This window comes from Dermacentor variabilis, unplaced genomic scaffold (genome assembly GCF_050947875.1).
Source record: "Dermacentor variabilis isolate Ectoservices unplaced genomic scaffold, ASM5094787v1 scaffold_13, whole genome shotgun sequence".
Lineage (NCBI taxonomy): Eukaryota > Metazoa > Arthropoda > Arachnida > Ixodida > Ixodidae > Dermacentor > Dermacentor variabilis.
Window position 1 is genome coordinate 30502943 of NW_027460291.1, and position 24025 is coordinate 30526967.

The 24025-nt window shown below is 47.2% G+C and overlaps 1 protein-coding gene across 1 annotated transcript in view; it reads left to right on the top strand.

Annotated features, from left to right (window-relative positions):
• LOC142566669 (arylsulfatase B-like) overlaps window positions 1–24025 on the top strand; it is a 178075-nt gene that overhangs the window by 29756 nt on the left and 124294 nt on the right. The window contains exon 2 of the mRNA XM_075677501.1: window positions 21816–21909. Coding sequence (XP_075533616.1) covers window positions 21816–21909 — 94 coding nt within the window. The remainder of the gene's footprint in view (window positions 1–21815; window positions 21910–24025) is intronic.

Consider the following 24025-nt stretch of genomic DNA (forward strand, 5'->3'; position numbering starts at 1 on the left):
CAACACTGTCATCCATTCAAATTAGTGCTGAACAAGCTTTGGTGTAGACAACTGCCAACCACAACCGATGCCAGCATGGGCATCTGCGTAAGCAAGAGTTAGGTGTGTCGTCACACCATAGACACGAGCACATGGGGTTGTTATCCTCCTGCGGTTGATCGTGCGTGGTTTAGCCGTGTCCGGAAAAAATGGGATCCTGAAGGTTCAACCGATGCGGAGTGTTTGGATCTTTATGACCGCTCGGTGGAGGCAACACACGTGTTTGTCCTCGGCTTCACGCAGGCGGTACCCACCGACTGACCCACCAGGGAAAAATTGGTAGAGATGCTTTCATGTTTCTCTCCCTCTCTCTTATCTTCGTGTTTCTGTCTCACCTTCAATCCGCCCTGTCTTCACCTGTTTTTACTTTCGATCTTTCCGGCAGCAAGGCTCAAACTTGTCTGCAAGAACCTACCTTGGCTGTAGGTATTTCTGTTCAGCAGAAACGTACAGTTGGCGTCTGCAAGGCTCTGCTTCGTAAGTTTGACGCCGTCGCCTTGTTGGTGGGTGGCTGGCGTTAATTATTTGGTATAGGTATCTCTTTTCACAATCTCCCTGATTGCCTTCAGAAACGAGGGCGCATGGAAGAAGTATTGAAATGCTTTCACCGAAACACTGAAAACTTCCCCTGCTATCAATATTTGTCAATGAGAAACCAGGAAAGACTACGAGAATGATCTCCCCTTTCTCATTTCCGAATGTCTAACTCATCATATTGGGCCAGGCTATAAGGCATCGAAATGGGCAAGTGGTGAGCTCCTCTAAGAACTTGATGACAAAAAGTAATATTAAGATCTACGTAAGCTAATGTCTTTCTGGGACATGCCAGTCTTAGTGCTAAAGATTTGATGGAGCTGGCCGAAAGTGAAGTTCTGTGAGAGTGTAAAAATCAAAACTTTACCAGGGTAAAACGTCTAAAACATGAGGCGCAATAGGAAAGATATTTACACTAAGCACCTAATCATTACATTCGATTCCACTGTGCTGCCAGAAGTCATCGAGGCTGGTTACGTTAAAATGCGAGTAAGGCCGCACATCCCTAACCCCCTGCATGGCTTCAAATGCCAAAGATTAGGCTCACAGAACTACCGAGGCTCACTCACCTGTGCTATATGCAGTGTACACAAACATCCAGCTGATTCCTGCAAAAACGCTCTACTCTGTCTAAACTGCATAGGAAGCACGCCGCATGCTCGTGGTCCTGCCGATACTGAAAGAGAAAGAACGAAATCGTGGCAATTAAGGTAAAAGAGAACCTACCGTTAAAGGAAGCAGGGAAACGGATGCGCTGCCTGCCAAAGAACAGCTTTACCGAAGTGGCGCGTCAGCGGGCGACGTCACAATGGCTTCCGCCGGCTGTCCGCCTCACCCACAGTGAGTTGCCGGCAACGTCTTGCAAGGCCTTTCTGACTTCATCGCTAGTCATAGAAAGAGCCTCTGCATCCTGTTTATTTCGAATGAAGGCAGTGTGGCTCCACTGGGAACCGTACAGGTCACTATAGATTTATTCCGCTGTTTTGACTATAGCATTGATATTGACGATGATAGTTACCTCCTTTCTCTTTCAATGCATACAGATTCGCCTGTCCTATGCCGAGTTTTTTTCTCACTGATTTCATGTTGCGTCCATATTTTACAGCTTCCTAAATCTTTCTCACGTTTTAGTTTCAAATATCTATTACTTTTTCCTGGTTGATCAGTTTGGATAGTTCGCAATTTCTATCTGATCTCTTTCGTTGTATATTTCATTCTTTGTCATTTCTGTATTCGGTCCTTTGCTACTTGGGAGAGCTTACTTATGGGTTGCCTTGGTGCCATACCTCCCACTTCAATTGCTGCATCCAAAACTACCATAGTTACGGTTTAATTGAATACCTCTATGTCATCTTCATCTCTGTATTCTAAAGCTGCATATTTGATTGCAAGCACCACTCTGAATTGGTCTGCTTTTACCCTAACTGCTTCTATGTTGGCCTGTTTCTTCTTGACTAATGATACACTTTCTGTATCGCACGCAATGCACACGGTCATGACTACAAGAAGAATGCCTTATAGATAAGAAGAGAACGTATCTATAGGCGCGCTGCTCTCTTAGTTCCCACAGTGTTGCTGTCTTGGTTGGCCGTTGCATCCTCCTTTCTTTGAAAAATGAAAACACGAAAAACACAAAAAGTACTCAACATCGAAGAGTAGCAGTCGACACTCCTAGGCTGTTTCAGTCTGCTGGAATCCGTGGGTGTAGGTCCGGCAATCCGGTGGTCATCGCGGTCTGGTAAATCGCCTCAGTGAATCTGGGATGTTGGGCGGGCCTGGTGTGCCGGCTGGTGGTCGATCCGGTATAGCCTGCGGAGGTTCTGGCCGCTGCTGCTAGAGTGCGCTCAAAGATGAATCGGGGATGTCGTCACAGTCGTCCGCCTGGTAATGGATGGCTCAATGAAACGCTTCTGGTGTTTTGCGAAGGTGCTGTGTATTTCGACAGAAAACCCGGCGATCCTCTGTCAGAACGGTGTACGCCCTTGGGGCCACGAGATCTTGGACTTGCGCCTTGATTTCCCATCTATCATTTCCGAGGATGCGGACGACGTCTCCCTTCTGTAGTAGAGCTAGTGGTCTTGCTGCGGTCCTTGCTTAAACCCGTTTTAGAACGGGACCTGACGATGACGCTGAAAAATCTGGAAGTAGCGTTCTGAGACTTCGTCCCATTAGCGGTTCTGAGGGTGATCGGCCATCCTCGAGAGGACACACCCTGTAGTTAAGAAGGCCCAAATAGTAGTCCTCTTTCTTGCTCTCAGTCTTGCCCAGAAGCCGCTTGACCACTTGTACGCCCTTCTCGGCGAGTCCATTGGACCTGAGAAAACGGGGACTTGAAATCATATAAACAAAGTCATAAGAAGCCGCAAAATATTTAAACTCTATTGGCGTAAACTGCGGGCCGCCATCACTGCAAACTTCTAGTGGTAATCCATGCCTTGCAAACATCTGACGAAGTTTATGAATGAAAGTCGTTCCAGAGGTCTCCTTCAGGTGCTCGACTTCTGGAAAATTAGATTAGGCGTCATAGACAACCAAAAAATGCTTTCCGGCGTGTTGAAAAAGATCTGTACCAACTGTGACCCATGGCATGTCTGGAACAGTGCTCTGGCACAGGGGCTCGTCAGGCTGTCGATAAGCAAACTTCTTGCAAGCGTCACACCTGTCGATGAAATGGGCAATATCTGTTGACATTCCTCGCCAATACATGAACATGCCGGCCGTCGCTTTGCATTTTCCTAAACTGAGATGCCCTTGCTGCACTCGTCGCTGCATCTCTGTTCGCACGCTTGCAAGTACGACTACTTTTTTTTCCCTTGAGGAGTACTCCGTTGACTACAGAAATTTCTTATGCGAAGGGGTTTAGCTCACCTTCTACAGGTATTGACGACAGCAGGCTGGAAATCACGCCTTGCGCCGTTGCATCACTGGCCGTTGCTGCCTGCAAGCGAGATGGGGTGACTGGTCCAACAACGGCAGCCAGCGCGCCCACGGCAAGAACTTCAACGTCTGTTGTGCCTTTTTCTTCTTGTTCCTGCGATGGGATTCGTGACAAGGCGTCGGCAACAACCAATTTGCTGCCTGGAGCATACTGCAACTCAAACTTGTACTTCAGCAGTCGAACAAATAGTCGATGCAGAGGAGGTGGCATGCCGCCTATTTCTTTCTTTGAAATAGCCAATAATGGATTGGTGGTCAGTTTCGATAATGACGCCTTCTAATAACGTAATCATACTTTTCACAGCCGAATGTTACGCCCAGGGCCTCTTTTGCTACTTTGGCGCTCCTTCGCTAAGTTTTTGTGAGTGCTCGCGATGCGTAGCCTACCGGGCGCTAGTCTCGTGCATGTTGTTGGAGAAGCATTGCTCCGAGTGCAAATGATGACGCATCCATCGACAGTTTCGTAGAAAGCTCAGGATTAGAGATAGCCAGGATGGGTGCTTCCGTCAGCATCTATTTTAGCTGCACCCACTCACGTTCGTGAACATGCGTCCACTCGAAAACTGTGTCCTTTCTAATCAGGCTGCGCAAAGCCTCACTGTGGGCTGACAACAGTGGCAAGCATTTCCCGAAATAGTTCACGGTACGAAGCAAGCGTTGAACGTCTTTGTTGTTCGTTACCCGCCGTGGTTGCTCAGTGGCTATGGTGTTGGGCTGCTGAGCACGAGCACGAGGTCGCGGGATGGAATCCCGGCCACGGCGGCCGCATTTCGATGGGGGCGAAATGCGAAAACACCCGTGTGCTTAGATTTAGGTGCACGTTAAAGAACCCCAGGTGGTCGAAATTTCCGGAGTCTTCCACTACGGCGTGCCTCAGAAAGTGGTTTTGGCACGTAAAACCCCGAATATTATTATTATATTCTTGTTCGTTGGTGGAGGGTGGTTTAAAAGGCACTTTATCAGGTCCGGATTTGGCTTAATACGTTTGTAACTAATCTTATCACCTAAGAAGCTGATTTCAGTACGTTCAAAAATGCACTTTTCTGCATTCAAAGTTAGGCCCTCTGCCTGTGCCCCTTTTTAGCGCTTTGTACAGGCGTTGATCGTGTTACTTTCGCGTGGAACGCCAGACTAGCACATCATCAATGTACGCACGTGTTCCTGGGAAGTCGTCGAATATCTGGCTCATTGTACGCTGGAAAACTTAGGGTGCAGATGCAATACCGAACAGAAGTCTGAGATACCGATATCGACCAAACGGCGAACTGAATGTGCAGATTTATGATGTTTTTTTTTTTTGTGTCGAGAGGAATTTGACGAAACCGACTGTTTGCATCGAGTCTGCTGAAATACTTTGCATGCGCTTGATCACCTTCGATTTCCTCCCGGCATGACAACTGAAAGTGATCTCTCTTCACCGCCCTGTTCATTGCCCGCGGGTCCATGCATACTCTCAAGCCTAAGTTTTTCTTCCTCACGATAACCAAAAGACTTACCCAGTCTGACGGTTGTTCCACCTTCTTGAAGATGTTCGCAGCATTCATCCGCTCGAGTTCTTTCTTAAGTGGCTTCGTGAGGGCGTAACGCACGCGCCCTGTTGGCTGTACCTCAGGGACAGTGTCCTTCCGGAGCACCATTTTCTACACGCGCCGCATCCTGCCAATTCCCGTGAATATCCCTAGGAATGCCTGCTTTAAGCTTCCGTATGCCTCCCTGCTGTCCACCGAGTTCACTCTGCTGACCAAACCAAGTTGCTCACTTGCCCCGAGGCCCAGGATGGCTTCCTTCTTCTTTACTATAAAGAGCTCAAGCAGCACACGCCGTTTGTCTAACTGTACGGTGAGGCGAACTTTTCCACTGTGTCGTATTTCACCGCCCCCGTAATGGCGCTGGATGCTCCTCGCGGAGTACGGCTGCTGCTTTGTTCCCAGCCTTTTCAACTGCAAACGGGGCAACAACTTAGCCTGCACTCCCGTGTCGATCTTCAGTTGCACATCAGTTCCCTCAATGCTCGTTGTTACAATCCAGTCGCGACTTTCGGGGCCACGCGTGCTTTCCGTCGTCCTGGTCTCCAGAACGTCGAAATCACTGTCACTCTCCGCTCCTTCGAGCACGTCATATACGCCGCCTGCGCGTCATCAACGGCAGCAGGAGGCGAAGTGAGTAGGCTTCGTGCACACAGCACACTCCGTACGCCGGACACTTCCTTGACGCATATGAGAACTTGCAGTACGGGCATTTTTGTCCGTGTTAAGCTTGCCTTCGTAAAACAGGCTCAATCTTGTTTTCCTCCGTCCACGCCCTGTTTTGCGATTCGGCAAGTTACTCATCTTTGCAGCATTCAACTCCTCTGGCCAGGGTCACGTCTTTCTTTCGAAAAAAGTTTTTCTCGCAGGGAAGCGCTGAAAATGCCATAGACGATTTGATCCCGCAGCACCGAATTTCGTAAATCCCTGAAGTTGCACATTTTTGCTTTTAGTTGCAGATCCCGAAAGAACTGCTCGATTGGCTCTCCGTGTGCCTGACGACGCTAGCGAAATACATATCGCTCATAAGTTTCATTAAACTTAGACAAGCAGTAGTTTTCACATGCTTTAAACAAAACGTCGTGTCCTTAGCTTCCTCCGGTGATAGGTTCAGAGTATTATACACGTCAATTGTTTCTTGACCCGCAGCGTGCAAAAAAATTGCAGCTTTCTGCTCCTCACTGGGTGGCTTCGTGGGCTCAGTTGCTATCAGGTACAGCTCGATGCGTTGCTTGAATGTCTGCCAGGACGCCGCTGCGTTGTCGCCCACTTGCAGTGGCTCAGGCGGGCGTAGGTCGGTCATGGTCCCGTGAGCGAGCTACACTTCTGACACAATCTATCGCGCGTAATGCACATGGTCGTGGCTACAAGAAGAATGCTTTATTGATAAGAAGGGAACGTATTTATAGCCGCACTGCTCTCTTCGTTCGCACAGGGTTGCTGTCTTGGTTGGCTGTCGCACTTTCTCTCATCATATTAAGGGAAATCCTAGACCTCACTGACCCATGATCACTGGACATTACCCTACATAATAGCTCTACATCCTGCACTATGCTTGGATCAGCAGAGAGTATGAAATATATTTCATTTCTTGCTTCTCCATTAGAGTTTTTCCAGGTCCACTTCCTTTTGGTAGGCTTCCTGAAGAAGGACTTAATTATTCAGAGCTTATTCCTTTCCGCAAATTTTACCAACATCTCTTCTCTAGTGTTCCTAGACTGGAGCCGTAGTTGCCAATTGCTTCTTCACCAGTCTGCTTTATCGCCACTTTTGCATTCAAGTCGCCCATTACTACAGTATACTGAGTTTGCACTTTTCTTATCACCAATTCAATGTCTTCATAAAGCCGTTCTATTTCTGCATCTTCGTGACTGAAGGTTGGAGCGTAGGCTTGTACTACCTCTGTTCTATACCTCCTATTAAGCCTTACTACGACAACTGCTACCCTCCTATTGATGCTGTAGAATTCATCAATGTTGCCCGCTGTGTCTTTATGGATCAGAAATCTTACGCCGTATTGTGTTTTATCTGGAAGTGCTCTGTAGCAGAGGACGTGGTCGTTAGTCAGCACTGTCTAAGCCTCACCACTTCTAACCTCACTAACGCCAATACTATCCCACGCAATGCCTGGTAATCTTTCAAGGAGTTCAGCTAAGCTAGCTTCACTCGAGACGGTTGCCAGGTTCAGTTTCCAGTGGCGCCCTGTCCGGGTCCAGAGATTCTTAACACCCTCTGCCGGGTCTCTGGTGTGACCACCATGTTGGTCAAGGGCTCCAGAGCCACATGTAGAACTAAAAATACGGTGACTTTATGGCTATGACCTGTTGTATTGCGATACTGAGTACAAGATCACGGATTTGGCTTCTAGCTCAACTTTGGCGACATTGCGGCTGCCTTGTAAGAAAAAAAAAAGGAAAAACGCTGGTGTAAGTAGCGGTGGGTGCATAAGAAGTACTAGGTTGTCTAATCTACTCCGGTGACCTCCACTACAATGCCTTCCGAAATTCGTGATTATGACGGGGAACTCCAGACTATATATATATATATATATATATATATATATATATATACATATGTGTGTGCGTGCGTGTGTGTCTGGGTGTGTGTGTGTGTCACTATAAATGATTAGTCGAAATGATCAATGTACACTAGTGACATTTGCTATATTGAAGACAATGTTTACCCGTTCAAAGATCCGTTGGAAGAATTATTGTTCACAACACGAGTTTATAAAAGCGCTCAGTGAAATAGTGCCCTAATTTGCTCTTTAGGAGCGAAACGTATACGTTACAGTGTCTTTTTCACACCCTCCCCTTCATCTTCCTTACACATTAGATATGAGACACGCGAAGAAGTAGCCATGTTTTCTGATAGCCAGCTAGCCAAATGGCGCTCTTTGGACGTCACCATAAGGCATTGATCTGCCTTTTCGCACCGACGCCATGCCTGAACCGAAGAGAAACGGTGGCAGGCTTTCGTGAGCAATGAATCAAGAACTCCGGCGGTAGGCACCATTTAAGACATTATAGTGGTTAAAATGTTACCCCAAAGAAAGACCTCTATTCACGGTAACAGTTATTGCGAATGAATTCGTCGCAAGAGCAGCTGCCAGCCTATAGTGATGATTCACGCATTAGTGGCCAAAGCGACCGACCAATGACCAATATTTCTTGCCTTGATGGCCACTGATGTGCGAAGAACTATCATTGCCATCAATAAACACTGCCAATCCTGTGAAATCAGCCGTATTCTCCCAGTGATAGCTGTAGGCTTACGGCCTCAATGGAGACTTGTCCTTCGATGCTTACTTATTTCGCTCGCTGTTTCCTCCACTAAGTCATTGACCACGGGAAATGATATCGTACAGAAAGAAGGCCGTATGAACTTGCAAAAGCTTGTTGCTTATAGTTTATTTGCTATTACGAGAGAGAAAATGAATTGAAAAAGTCATATAAAGAGAAAATGAACGACAAGTCATGTAATACTTCGTGAACTTGTCCGGTCGACTGTCAAAGTAATAGAGTGTGTGCTAAAGCAAGGGTGAGGCAATCTCATGTGGAAGAGATTTAGCTAGTGCGAAGAGATTGGAGAATTCGGACTATAGATCACTGGGGACGCCTTTGTCATGCAATGTGCATAAAATAGGCTTATCGTGATAATGTAAACTTTGATCATGAACATCACTCTCTATGACCATTTCCAGCCATATGAGAGCCCGAATACTGGTAGTTGAGAAAACACGTGAATTTTTCTGTCACGGATATTTTCTGCAAAACAAATATGATCTGTGTATTGTGTGGAATCATGAATCAATTTCTCGCGTGCTACTGACAGCGAACAAAGGTATTCTCATTCGAATCGCTCGGAGTCATGTAATAGTCCATTCTGACCTGGACGTCATAACACTGCTCTGTCAACTGTACCGCTCGCGGTTGGACCCCAGCTCACGTGAAATACGAGAGCTCTTCTAGGCCTAGATGTAGAAAAGGCCTTTGATCGCATCAAGCACAGGGCCATATTGGATATCCTCTCGGAGATGGGATTGGGTAAGCGATTGCACAATACAGTCAAAGCCTTTCTCGGTGGCCGTTCTGCTTGTCTCAGGTTAGGCGAACTCCAATCGACAACCCTGGAACTTGGGAATCGTGGGACACCACAAGGGTCTGTCCTATCTCCCATGTTATTTAATTTGGCAATGTCAAAAGTGGCTCGAGGTCTCGCGCAGATTGAGGGTATCCACTTTGCTATATATGCAGATGATGTAACAATCTGGAGTGCCGAAGGTAATATGGGACAAACAGAGATCAAACTACAGGAAAGCATTTATGTGGTAGAAACAACACTTGAGGGTATGGGACTGAACTGCTCTGCTAAAAAATCAGAACTATTGGTATTACGGAGCAGTAAGCGTGGGCGCAGGCCGAACGGATATATCCCAGAGGAAGAACCCCGCATTGACATATGCGCCAAGAATGGAGAACCAATCAGGCAGGTGGAGACTATTAGAGTGTTAGGACTTCTCCTGCAAGCGAACGGATCTAATTGCAGGATGATAGAATACATCTCTAACAAGTCAGAAGAAGTCATTAGGCTTCTGCGTAGAGTTACCAGCAAGCATAAGGGGCTAGGAGAAGACAGTGCCATCAGATTGGTACATGCATTCGCCTTTTGCCACTTCTCGTACGTGGCTGGCATGCTACAATGGACACAGGCCGATAAGAACAAGCTAAACGCTTTAATCAGACGACTTATAAAGACTGCACTAGGACTTCCCATCAGCACGGCCAATGATAGCTTATTGCGCCTAGGGCTGCATAACACACTAGAGGAGATAGCTGAGGCTCAACAGGTGGCCCACCAGGAGAGACTAATAGGGACACGCCCTGGGAGGGCGCTACTTGAAGAAATTGGCGTAGAAATTAACAACCACACCAACGAAGGAGAATTATTAACACAATTGCAAGCGGGACTACGAGAAACAATAAAGACGACCCCGTTCCCTAGGAACATGCACCCGACACATAACCTCGAGAGACGGAAGGCAAGGGCGAAGGCACTCCTTCAAGACATAGATCAACATAAGCAGCAGGCGGTGTTCGTTGACGCTGCCTGGGTTAAAAATAAGGATGCGTATACCTCCGTTGTCGTAGACACTCAAGGTAACATACAGGATGCCATCACCGTCTATACCAAGGACCCCACAGTAGCAGAACAAGTAGCAATCGCCTTAGCCATCCGGGCTAATCGGTGGACACATATTTACAGCGACTCTAGAACAGCCATACGCAACTTTACCAACGGATATGTGACACGGATAGCAACAAAATTATTAGAGAAGGTCAAGAGTGAGAGGATAGAAATCCGCTGGTTTCCTGCACATCTGGGGGTGGTGGACCGAGCTCGGAGAAACCTCAATGAGGTGGCAAATGAAGCAGCACGAGGACTTTCTAGCCGTGCTCTTCAAGACCGAGCAACTTACACTTCACCCGGGGAACACAGGGATCGATTATTAACATATAACGAAATCACGAAGCATTATTATTTAAGCAGAAGGGAATACCCATTGCCACACGGTAAGCTTTGCAGAGCCCAAGCGGTCACATTACGTTTGCTACAGACAAGAACATACCCAAGTCCATATTTTATTAACAGGATCTATCCAGAGAGGGAAATTCAAACCAACTGTAATAAGTGCAATGGCATCATTACTCTTGACCACATGCTTTGGCAGTGCCCCGCGGTCTTCACAGACCGTGACAAGGAACAAGATTGGTGGCGGCAAATGCTGCACAGTGAATCACTTTCTGACCAATTACGGGCAGTCCAGAAGGCCCGCGATGTGGCTGAAGGGCTCGGCCTGACAGTCCCAACGTGGGAGCGGCCCGCGTCAACGTATGGTTGACCTTCAGGACCCAATAAAGTTCTCCATACCATACCATACTGAAGTGACATTAGGGTATGCGACATAATTTTCCTTGAGGCAGATTATAAAACAATTCCCTTGAAAAGCGATGTGTTCTCGTAACCAGTCTAGTAGTGAGGAAGGTACACTCCCGCTTTTCATACGGTTTCTTTTACGGGCTTACAACAGCAATGGTTCTGCCCAACAGCTTTGGCGCAGTCATTGAGATAAATAAACTCTATCAATCCTGCTAAATCTGAAGGCTACCCACCGTGGTTGCTCAGTGGCTATGGCGTTAGGCTGCTGAGCACGAGGTCGGGGGATCGAATCCCGGCCACGGCGGCCGCATTTCGATGGGGGCAAACTGCGAAAACAATCGTGTAGTTAGATTTAGGTGCACGTTAAAGAACCCCAGGTGGTCAAAATTTCCGCAGTCCTCCACTACGGCGTGCCTCATTACCAGAAAGTGGTTTTGGCACGTAAAACCCCATAATTTAATACTTCTTTTAAATCTGAAGGCTGTATGCAATGGTATCTGCAGCCTTAGGGCTTGAATGGCGGTTTGTTTTCTAAGATTGACTTGCCAGCTTTATTTGCTTCCTAAATAAGCAGTACATTGCTCAGAGATATTGAAACGAATAACGCTAAGGGACACTAAAAACGACATTTTCCCGTAGCCAGGCAAGTATTAAACATAACACGTTTTTTTTTTACTAAGACACAAAGTTGGCGTCGACTAACAAGTCACAAAATACGTATCAAATGCTTGTTATTGTTCAAAATTTTTATCTTTGTGTTGTTCGTACGGTGCACATTACACTTTTTCAACTACCTAATGGACTTCGAGTATTGCAGTTTGTTGATGTGCTTTCCTTTGTGAAATTGTGACATATACAGAGAGCTGTAAGTGTTCAGCTTGTATTTTTAAAGACGTCGCAAAATTGACGGTCTTCTCAGGTCTAGCAGGATCGCACAAAACCTTGAACAAGATCGCTTGTATCGCAACATACGCGCTTTCTGCATTCTTTGGCTAAGCCAGATAAATGAAACCGAATACCTTTACTTGCAAGAGACAGTGAATATAGCAAACTCAGGACATCTGCGTTCGAAGTTGGATGATGTACAGGCTGCGTTATGAATCCATGAGTGTCAACAAGTGTTCACATAGGCTGCAGCTTCTTCCAAGACGTATGGTGACTTGCAAAATGGTTACACTTCCGCCCCTGTAGATCAGGTGTCAAGCGGCAAGTAGCCCTAAATTAACGTTAAGGGTAGCAATAAGTGCGCTTATGATAATGTCAAAGCAAGCGGAAAGGCACACACAGTAACAACCAGCCGAGAAGGCGAAGAAGGAGCCCATGTCCCATCAGTATCCAAGTTCGCCATTTTATTATCTTACTGCAAGCGTGCAACTGTGACGTTTTTTACAAGCTTTGTCCAACTGCGCTACAATGGATGTAATGATGGCCGGACTTGAAATGGGCTACATCAGTTCGTAATAATACACTATTATGTGTGTTTTATAACTGCTTTTGAGCAAAACCAAACGCCTTTATAACGAAGGGCTTAGGACCTCAATGTTCCTTTGTTGTGGACATGAATGGTGCACTGTGCCACTAGCCCTAAAGCAGCCTAAGCCTTCCGATTCATAGCTATTGTACTATGTTTTTTGGACGTGTGTTTTGTGTTCGATGGTCTCTCTTAGCTATGTTTTGACGGTGTTTTACTGTAGTTTGCCTCAGCATACAATCGGCTTTTATTTGTTCTGGTTCCGTGAAAAACGTAGGCCAAGATAAGTATTATTCTGTACAAGTTGCTCCGTTGGTTGCTTTGCACGATCCCCCCCCTCCACCACTCCAAGAAAAAACTCACCATGAATTCGTTAAACACTCCTGAAAATCGTCCCTATTTTTATTCTGCACAGACTTTTTAGTGTAATGCTAAATTGCGGTGCGTCAGCGAAAGCCATACAGTGGAAATTTGCAGCTCTTCTGCAATGAAGATTTCTCCATTGCAGCGTGGCGATACCCGGCGCCACGGGGAGGGCGCCGTAGCGAGCTCGAACGCCGTCATGTTGGGCTGTGAAACGTGCTACCCTTTTCAAGAACGAAGCCTGCTGGGGCGCCTAAAGAGGGCCTCGGCGTCTCAAAAACGCTGTCGAGCCTGCTTGAAAGGCTGGATGCGCAGTAGGTTTGGTCGATACCGGCGATTTGGTGTTCTTTCAGTGTTTCATTTATCACAACAATCCGGAGAGGTTGCAACAAACGCTACTCGAAACACAGTGAAGAGCGAACGGGCAATCACTTTCATCTATTTGTGGGACAGTAAGGTAAGGCGCCATGCAAGCGCATGCGCACGCGTTATGCAAGCGGAAGTGTCCTTAAGCGCTCGCTGCAGTTTACGCCATTTCGTCCGCTCTAGATAGGATTGGTGCCAAACTGCCCGTTGCATCCGAAGGCTCTGTCGGTATGGTTGAGATTGTTTTCGAGATTTTGACAGTGTTCGTTTTAATGTCTAATTGTTACAGCTCGCTTACTTAGCGCCGCGGCTGGACAGGCGTCCAAATATTGTAGTGCCTTGTATTCCTGCGGCGGCGTAACCGAGCGAACGAGCGCTGCAAAGAACGAAAGCGAAAGCGAAGCGGAGCGGTAGGTGAAAAGGGTCATAGCGAAGAGAAGAAGAAGGAAATCTCAGGAGGAGGCTGCAGCGGAACCATGAGGCGGAAAGCTGGGGAGGAGCGGAGGGGAGATGGCGTGCGCTGGCTATGAGTTGCCGGTGGCCACGGCATTAGCAGTCGCGTGGTCGATCTCATCTGCGCTTCCGAGGGGGGGGGAGGAGCGGGGGGGGGGGCAAGGTGTGGAGGGCTATGCCAGTCAACAGCGTGTGCTGATGAGGTCAGTGCGTGGTACCAGCGCGTGTGACGAGGTTTACTGCTCCTGCAATGCATAGTTTCCTACAATAATTACTAGAGGGAACTCTGGCGCTGCAGTCAGTCGGCCCCGATGGGAATGATTTGCCTGATCTTCGTAGTTGTGGATTCAGTCGTTCTTGTGGCTTTGTCTATTACGCTTTATATGCCTTCGTTGTCGAAAATTTCAAAGTAGTCTATACTTTTCGAAGTGCTGAAGAAGCTGCGAACGCGTAATCAGTACTAGATGCAAAGGTTCAGGGTGTCGAGGTGGCGAAATCGAAATACGCCCAGCGTGTCATCGTGGCCAAGCTTGCCCGCGATAAATTCACAGGGTGTTTTATATCGCTTGTCGATGAAAGCTTCCATGGCGTAATGTTTTCAATACAGAGCATCGGTGTTAAAGGTTCTGTGTTCGACTCTTGCCGTCAGACTGTTTTCATAATGTTCACATGATGAATATTTACCCATAACTTTGCTGAAAATGATGAGTTCACTAAGTCACGAAGCCGTTGAAAGGGCGTTTAAGTTTAAAGGGCAACTCTGGCGATTTCCCGATTTCAACGGATGTCAATGAAATTCGCTGAGTACATTCCTCTGCCCCCTCCCCTCATGTCCTCAAGAAATGAGGTATGAAAGTTGCACAGATTTTTTATAAATGAATTTACAAAATACCCTGGAACACTCTGCCTTACCTGCTCCTCGGTTACAGGTAACATCGTGCGTGGTTTCAGGGTAGTCTCACTCAGAGCATGCCGGGATCATGCAGGCGACAGCGCCGCGAGCGCAGATGAGTCGACGATTGTGAGCTAGTGCTTCGCGTGAGAAGTTGCTGTCACGAGAATTTACGGTCCCTGTGGACGGGCAAGTGATGGAGGGCGGCAAGTGGTGTTGCACTGTTGGCTGCACGAACTTTACCCCTCGCCATCCACACACACAGCGTGAGCCGAAGCCAATCGCGTTCAGCCGAGGTTAAGCCCATATGTCACAGTCGCGCAGTCCATGCGTCTGCTGCTGACGGACCTGAGCGAATGACATGATGCTAATAAGCCACCAGGATGAAGAAAACTACTTCTGTTGTTCAGTTTTGCCCGTACTGATTTGAAATGAACCATTTCTCATTTCGTACAATGCCCACACAAATAGCGAGAAGCGACGACACGGAGCAGTATCGACATCGGTACGTTGCCGTTTTCGACGGAAAGCTGCCCGCCGCACTCACTGGCAGTTCCCTAAATTAAATGCGACTACGAATATGGGTTCATTTTTACGTATTGTCATGCCGACTTATTATTTAGCTTCCATAGCACGCTGCTTGCCTCGTATCTCAAATGGGCAGCGAGCGTAGGCCCCTTCGATACAGCAGCGTAAACAACCGCTTCGTTCAGCTACTAACGGTATCTATACTGGCGTCATCGCTTCAACAAGAAAACTACGCGCTCTCTAAATGAACGACCACACGCGCAAAGTCCTCATGGATGTCCACTTTACGGAACATATTGTGTGCATGAAGAGAACACGAAGAATAATAAGTAGGCAGAATAACGCTCCGGTACTAAAGGCTCCTGCTCGCTGTTTTCTAAGGTGCGGGGTCACTCATATCAGCGCGATTCAGAATGATGCAACGGTCCTTACATGCACAAAATCTGACTGTTTTGATTTGTTCTGACATTATTTGATGTCAACGATGAGCGGCTAGTATTATATATCAAGCGAACGACGAGTGATCGCTGCACATGCCGATCGATGTAAACAAAGGCCCTGTTCCGTATTATGGGCTGGCAGAGGCGTCTTTGCGAGATACAAACGGGAAAAATCGTGTTCCACATCTTACAATGAGCATGCGAAGCGTTTCTCTGAGAACGGGTATAACACCTAAAATAGCAAGCAGCACGTATAAATTCAGTGTTTTAGGCTACCCTTGGGCCTCATGTTCCAGCCAGATATGTAGCGCATGGGCGCTAGCTCTCGTGATGGCGGGTCGAATGCGAACGGCGATTCGTGGCTATAGGCTTCGTCAGAATCCTACCTCTCGCTATTTGACTGATTCGAAGAGCTGGTGCAGCTAACATTGTCACCCGTAAATCTGGCGCGGTCACGATTCAGCCGAGCGTCTGCTTTTCGCTGCCATTGGGCGAGACCGGCATGCCTAGCGCGCCTTCCCTGGGGGAGACACCCATGACGCCACACGAACAGGCTCGCTCCGCTGCGTAGTCAGGTTCCGGTTTAATTTTACGATTTATTGCTTATTTAAAATTATTTTCGAATTTGCGAAACAATTTTACTATCAGACCCGTGGCAAGAGGGTCTGGGGAACCTAAATATTCTACTACCTTGACATGGTCGAAAAATCACCCGAGTTGCACTTCAGGGTGCACAATAAGATGGCGAGTTGGACTAGTTGGTTGAGGTTCATGTTCTAAATTTAGAATTGAATTAAATTATGGGCTCTTACGTGCCAAAACCTCTATGAGGCACGCCGTAGTGGAGAACTCCGGAAATTTCGACCACCTGGGATTCTTTAACGTGCACCTGAATCTAAGTACACGGGTGTTTTCGCATATCGCCCCCATGCAAATGCTGCCACCGTAGCCGGGATTCGATCCCGCGACCTCGTGCTCAGCAGCCTAACACCATAGCCACGGAGCAACCACGATGTATGTTTTAAATTTGATTGAAGCGCACATAGGACGGCGACGCAGATAGTGAAGTAGACAGGATGGTGCTTGTTACTCTCAACTGAATTTATTGATGAACACAAAAACATTAATAAAGATGTTGCAGTATTCTACGTAAGCGCAGCAAAGAAAAATGAGACACTAATGACACCAGCGCCAAGACTTCAGACCCACCAAATTCTATCCTAATCTTTGTCCATCTAGATACGCGTACTCTTTATTGTGCAGCGTAATGGTTGTCTCACTGACGCAATCACTACCCCTTTTTCTAATGTAATATGCCTCTACTATTTCACGAGTTTCTTGATCTTTGTTTCTAAAAATAATATTTGTGTCACTGAACTGTGGCTTACACCTAGCGTTGCTGCAGTTTCTGCAGTGCATAGCTAGATGAGTATATCTTGTGGATTTTAACGATGTGTTGTGTTCCCTAAGTGCGGAAATCCGGCAGACACGTAAATGATCGAAGGTAAAAGGCGGAGGGTTTGACTCCCACCAAGGGTCTTCGGTTCGAGTGCCTTAATGAACTCTATCTTAATTAACTGCGCCTCAACTTCGCCGTAATTAACACCAAACGTCGTGGGTTCGACATCAATAGTGGCACCATAAGTTTTTGCGTCATTGAATGTTGGTCTTACCTAAAGTTGAGGGTTGGACTCCCACTAAAGGTCGCGGGTGCGAGTGCCTTAATGAACTGTGCGCTTATTACCTGTGCCTAAATTATCACCGACTCCCACCAAATTTCCTAGGTTAGATCCTTATAAGTTAATTTCCTGTGCCTTAATTACTACCGAAGGCTGTGGGTTCGACTTCCGCCAATGTTCGCGGATTCGACTCGCACCAAATGTCGTGGGTACGAGTGCCTAGTTAAGTGTACCTTAATTATCACCAAAGGTCGTGAGTTCGGCTCCCACCACAGGCCGTGGGTTCGAGTTCCTTAATTATATGTACCTTAATTATCTGTGCCTTAATTAACATAGAAAGTCATGGCTTCGATTTCCACAAAAGGTAGTCGGTACGAGTGACTTAAATAAATCTACCTTAATTAAATGCGCCATAATTAACACTGAAAGTCATGGGTTCATCTTCCACTAATGGTCGCAGGTTCGACTCCCATCAAAGGTCGTGGGTACGAGTGCCTTAATATAGTGTACCTTAATTAAATGTACCTTAATTATCACCGATGGTCGTCGGTTCGACTCCCACCAAAGGCCTTCGGTACGAGTACCTCAATTAAATGCACCTTAATTAAGTATGCCTTAATTATCAACGAAGGTCATGGCTTCGGTTCCCTCTAAGGGTAGTGGTTTCGAGTCCTTAATTAGCTGCAACTTAATTATCTGTGCCGTAATTAACACCAAAGGTCGTGGGTTCGACTTCCGATAATTGTCGCGGATTTGACTCCCACCAAAGTTAGGGGGCTCGAGTTCCACAAATGGTCCCGGGTGGCACTGTCAATTTTGGTGCCATTGAATTTAGGTGCCACAGCGCCGGACGGACAGTCCTTTTATAAGGCCGGCCAAAGGATTTTTCAACCCATGAGCCCCATTAGGACCTTCACCATAAAAACCGTTCTTTTACTAAAACAAGACATACTTTCGTGTCATTCAACGGCAACAAAATTCCTAATCACGGTCACATACGTGAAGTGAAAAAAGAAAAGGCAACTCTCTTTTATTTTGTCATTAACAATAAGTAGCCCTTTTCGAGCGCCTACTATAGACGGGAGAGTTCACGTCGTGATCAATTACAATGCGATACACTCTTGGAGTGTGCAGAAAGGCACGCTCATAAAGTTCGCATTCCACTTTACGCCCCCCTTACACATTGCGTTGCTTTGCTTGATAGGTATGTTTGAATTCTGGTGACGCGGCGTTTGCGGCTGTGTTTCATCGTAGTTCGACGTGTTCAGCCACACGCAGTGAGTTACGGCCACCAGAGATGTGTTTACATTATCCGCCTTCGTGCGACTGCGCTGGCCCACGGGGTTAGCGTCCCATAGTGCCACCAGCATATATCACCGAAAGCTTTCTTTGGCCTGCAAAGAAACATTATGCTGTGCATGGGTGGGACTTTGACATCTGTGTGATGGACGTTTTGCTGCATTGTTTTCAGTGATAAAAATACGAAACGCCCGTCAAGTGAAATCGCGGGGCATTTCGAAATACAGCTCCAATGGTGGGGCACGAAAACAAATTTCGTGCATTTACAACTAAAGGGACGTCACTTCTGCTTTTTAACGGTTATGGCTTCTCACTATTTTTGATCCACCGGAACTGTTCCTTCGCCACGTAGATGTCGTTCAGTCCCGTGAACGGCTAATGATAATTTGGAAGTAGCGACACTCTCCGCGGCGCTTTCCTCCCCGATTATACTAGCGCACCGACTGCGCGCACTGCACACGGTATGCTTTTTGTCCTTGGCTTCCGTGGACGGGCCGCAGCATTCGATGGAAGCGCATGGTTTGGGGAGAGTTGCGCACCCTAGTGGTGTAGAAATGTTTGTAAAATGGTGATACCAGCGTCGATAATGCTGAAGGTAACGCTTTGAAGACGTCTGTTTCTTATTATAGACGTGTGAATGGGGCATACTGACGTAAAAGGAGCTTGGAGGGGAGTCCTATACTCTAGTCATTTTTTTCTGCTACACGATGAGGTACTTTACTCTGTGCATCTGATCTAGTATTGCTTGTGCCACATCTCTCTATGTTTGGCATTTTTTTTTTGCTTGTGCGCGCATGCGCTCCGCAGTCATATTCAGCGTGCCTTCTTATAAGGAATTCGTCGCTAGTGCACCGTCCATCCATTTGTTTGTCTTTTCAATGTGAACGTAGCTTTTGCGCTGTGGTCTCTAAACTGAAGAAAACGGTTGCCCAATTCTGGTACCAGCAAGCGTGCGCTATCATGCGAACATCCCCTGCACATTGCCTGTATCCGTGAGAAAACCAAATAATAATCGTCACTCCCACACACGTGCCTGGCAGCCCAATTAAAAGTAAATTAAAGAAATGAAAAAAAAATTTAATGTGTACTAGCTAGCCGTCATCACCCGCAATAGTACGGGTATATTTGCCGATAATTTGTCCAGAGCCTTCATTCTTTGCTTAAGTGAATGATGCACACATCGAAGTAAACTGAAAAAGAAGCTTCTCTAAAAACCGCTATTTCAATTTTCAGTAAAATAGGCAACGGATCCCAGCAATCACAGAAAGTGCCATCGAAAGGTTGCACCTTGGCACAAAATTGTTTACAGCGGAAAGCAGAAACTATAGCTCTGCATTTCCTGGTGACTAACAGTTGACAACGTGCGGTGAGGGAGTCTGAGCAGAAGATTCAACAGACTGACGACAATCCGTTTTTTATGCAACGTACGAATTGTGGCAGGAAAAACGCTGATGAACAGGTTGGAAGAATTTAAAAAATGCAGCATTATAGGACGCTTTGACACGAGCAACAAAAAAGGCCCCTTACGTCTCAAACACAACTGTTCTTTGTTGAATCAAAGTTCTTTCAGGTAATGTTGTGCAGCCACTGCTTCTTGCACAAGCCGTCACGCTTTCCTTGTGGTATCATAAAAGCTGTTTAACTATCTTCAGGCTTCTTGCGGCAGTTATATACGCTAACGGCATAGCGCTAGCACAACGCCTCAGGGAGCATAGCGTGCAACGTTCGCTGCGCCGAGCCAGCGGAAATGAGAAACAGGGCACCAACGAAACAGAAAAACGTAAGCAAAACACAAAATCCGCGCGCTTCCAAGGGCAACGGCAGGGAGACTAATTGTGCCAAAAATGGGCGCGAAACCAGTTCCCGCGGACAGGACGCGCAAGGGGCGAGGAGGAGGCAGGGAGGTCGCGCGGTGCGGCAGGGTTCAAAGATTGGCGCTACATTAAAATTATCAAGGAGTTTTATGAACGGTCATGTATGAACGTATTGGTTTCTATGACAGTTTCGCTGCCAGGTAGGTTTACCTTGCACAGCACACGACGTGCGGTGACGATGTTATCGCCCTTGATCTTTATACAGAGCATCACGGTGAAGGAAACGACGACTGCAGAAATGCGCCTGGAATGTTCATAGAATTCCTATCCCTAAAATTGGCAGTGGCTTAGCTCGGCTATGCAACGATATACGCAGAGAAAGCTAAGGCATAGCATGGTTAGCCTTGGTTAATCTTGATTTCAAGTCCAGGTTAGTCTGGTTGTCTAGCTATGTTGCGGCTCTTAGGCAGTCGTTCCGCGCGCTGTTCGTCTGTTTCCTGGCCGATTTGTTTCCTCTTCATCTCGTTCCGATGTCGATTCCAGGCCTCCTCTTGCTTATCAGAATTGTCGCCGTCCATACTGCCGCCTCAAATGTGGTTGCGCCGCACGCGAGCTCTTCTTTGCACTCCTCCGATATGTTATCAGGCATGCGACGCAGCTGGTGAAGCGTGCGGAGGCGAGCGCAACGACGAAGAACACGGTGTGACGTGATACCAAACAGCGGCTGCGGAAAGGCATGGCGCTGCGTAGCGGCGGAACACCTGTGGCTCGTCGGTGATACTAGTGGCGTATGCGCAGTAGTCACTAGGGAGCGAGCGAGAGAGAAATATCCGCGGCGAGGCGCGCGTTGTGAGGTTATTTGCCTCCTCGGAGCACTGCCACGGCGAAATCGCAAGTTCGTGGCCAGTAAAGCTTTCGCTTTAATAAAACACGCGGTCACCAGCCATCACTCCCGCATGCTTGTATGACCGTTGGTAACGCGCGTTACACACGCCACGGCGCTGCGCTGCTCGCCATGGTAACATCATAATACAGCCGCATAGGCATGCGGTGTGCGCCTGGCGGCGGGAAGCAGACGCAGAAGGAGTCAACTGAACACGGAAGTGATGAGTAGGCACGCGGGTCTTCTTGCTGCATGCGTGCAGTGGTCATCTAACGAACCCCGATGCTAACGTCAGATGACGCTGCCATGCTCCACAGAGCCCCGGCGGTGCCCTCTAGATAAAAAGAATACATTATGGGGTTTTACGTGCCAATACCACTTTCTCATTATGAGGCACGCTGTAGTGGAGGACTACAGGAAATTTGACCACCTGGGGCTCTTTAACGTGCACCTATATCTAAGTACACGGGTGTTTTCGCATTTTGCCCCCAACGAAATGCGGCCGCCGTGGCCGGGATTCGATCCCGTGGCCTCGTGCTCAGCAGGCCAAAACAATAGCCACTGAGGAACCACGGCGGGTTCCCTCTAGATAAGGCTGCTGACTTCTGTACGTCTTGAATTCGTAAAGGTACCTTTGTGACTTTCTTTCAGGTTGGCACTCATCTTCTATGTTTCTGTGGCGCTGATGCCTGCCCTTGCTGCCAAGACTCCTCCGCACATCATATTTATTTTAGCCGACGATGTGGTGAGTTACCTACCTGTTTAAATATTTTTCGCTATGCTTATTACTTTGGCGTATGATCACAAAACGTTCTTACGCCAGCATTGTTCGTAAGAACACCTTCCAGCAAATTTGATGCACGACATTATTAACGAGTGCAGCCAGGAAATGGCAACAAGTATGTATTAATTTAAATCACGAATTCCACATGTGGTGCCAAGTAAAACCTGGTAAATTACGCATATTTTAAATTACGCTGGCCACTGCAAAAGTGAGCAAAGATTATTAGATGCTGCTCCCTCGTATCCGCTACCGCCACCACTTCCCTAATTCCGGGCCGATATGGAGTCGGTGTTTATATAGGATTAAGTTTGGGGGGAGGCAGGTCAAGTAGTGGCGTTGGCGCTTCCAGAAAGGTGAAGAGAGGCTTCCAGAAATGACGTGGTAGTCAGTTCACCACGAACGTTGCGTCTGTCGATTCTTTCGTGTACAGACACCCAGGGACGCCTGTCTCCGTGAAGCTCAGGGGAGGTCTTTGACAGTTTCGACGACCACTTATCAAATGTCACAAAGAGCAGAAGTAAAATAATATTAGTAGCTGATTTTAATTTACCTGGCGTGGACTGGGATCATAGAATTCCGGGGTCCTTACATAAGTTGCATGCTAAAGCATGTTCGAAACAATGTTCAAGTACGACATATTACAGTGTGCTAACCAGCCAACACGAGTTCAAGGGTCCTGTCAGTCACTACTTGACCTACTGTTTTTATCGCAAAGATCGTTTAACCTTGAAAACAGCGTCGAACAAGGGATATCATACCACACACTTATCGTAACCACCCTGAGACAAAATAACAAGCGTTTGGTAAGCTCAAAATCATCATCATCAGTCTGTTTTATGGCCACTGCAGCACGAAGGCCTTTCCCTGCATTATTCAATTACCTCTGCCCTGCGCCAACCAATTCCAACTAGTGCCCGCAAATTTCCTAATTTCATCCCACCACCTGCCGTCCTCGACTGCGTTTCTCTTCACTTGGCACCCATTCTGTAACCCCAGTGGTCCAACGGTTATCTAAACGGCGCATTACATGACCTGCCCAGCTCTATGTTTTTCTCTTGATGTCAATTAGAATATCGTGTATACGCGTTTGCTCTCTGATCCAAACCGCTCTCTTTCTCTCTCTTAAGGTTATGCATAGCAATCTTCGTTCCATCGGTCTTTGTGCGGTCCTTCACTTGTTCTCAAGTTTCTTTGTCAGTCTCCAAATCGCTGCCCCATACGTTAGCACTGCTAAATGCACTGATTGTACACCTTCCTCTTCAATGATAATCGTAAGCATCCAGTCAGGAGCTGACAATGTCTGCCCTATGCGATCCAGTCCATTTTTATCCTTCTGTGAATTTCCTTCGCATGATCAGGGTTCCCTGTGATTAATTGACCTATTGTCGGGTACAACTTTAGAAACTTTATATGACCGAAGCGCTACAGCCGATTGCCTCCGCGACTAAAACAGTCCCGCTCAAAAAAAAAACCGAGCTTCTATAACACGCAATTCCCAGCATAAATAAAGATTTTTGTATTTTGATGACAGGTTTGGTAGCGCTCTCGTGAGTGGAATGCTACAACACATGACGGATCGCGACAGAAAAGCAACCCCGTGCCTTCTACAATTCTGCGCGTTGTCTGCTTCTTTGCTTCATTGCAAGTGACAAAAGCAGAAAGACGATGAGCAAAACGTGAACAAGGTGAATGCAGGAGCCAACGTTTCGACAAGTGGACTTGTCTTCTTCAAGGCGACGTATGCTTTCCTCGCCACAATATATATAGGTGGGGTTCTTCTAAAGGGAAGAGGGTGTGAGGCGGGAGGAAGCGGAAACGAGGGAAAATGTGTTAGCGTATCGAATTGAGAGTAAAGGAACGCTGTGTACAAGGTGAAAGCCAGCGCACTCCCCCCCCCCCCTTCCCTGGTCTGTCAACGCCATGCGTTAGCCGGCGTGTCAAGGGCGTCTGACACGCCGGCTGACAAAAAAAAAAAGAAAACGAAAGGAAACGACAAAAAGAAGGGGGGGGGGATACGCCAAGAAATCAAACTAAGTGTTGTTGCCTATAGCTTGAAGTTTAGCATAGCGAATAGATT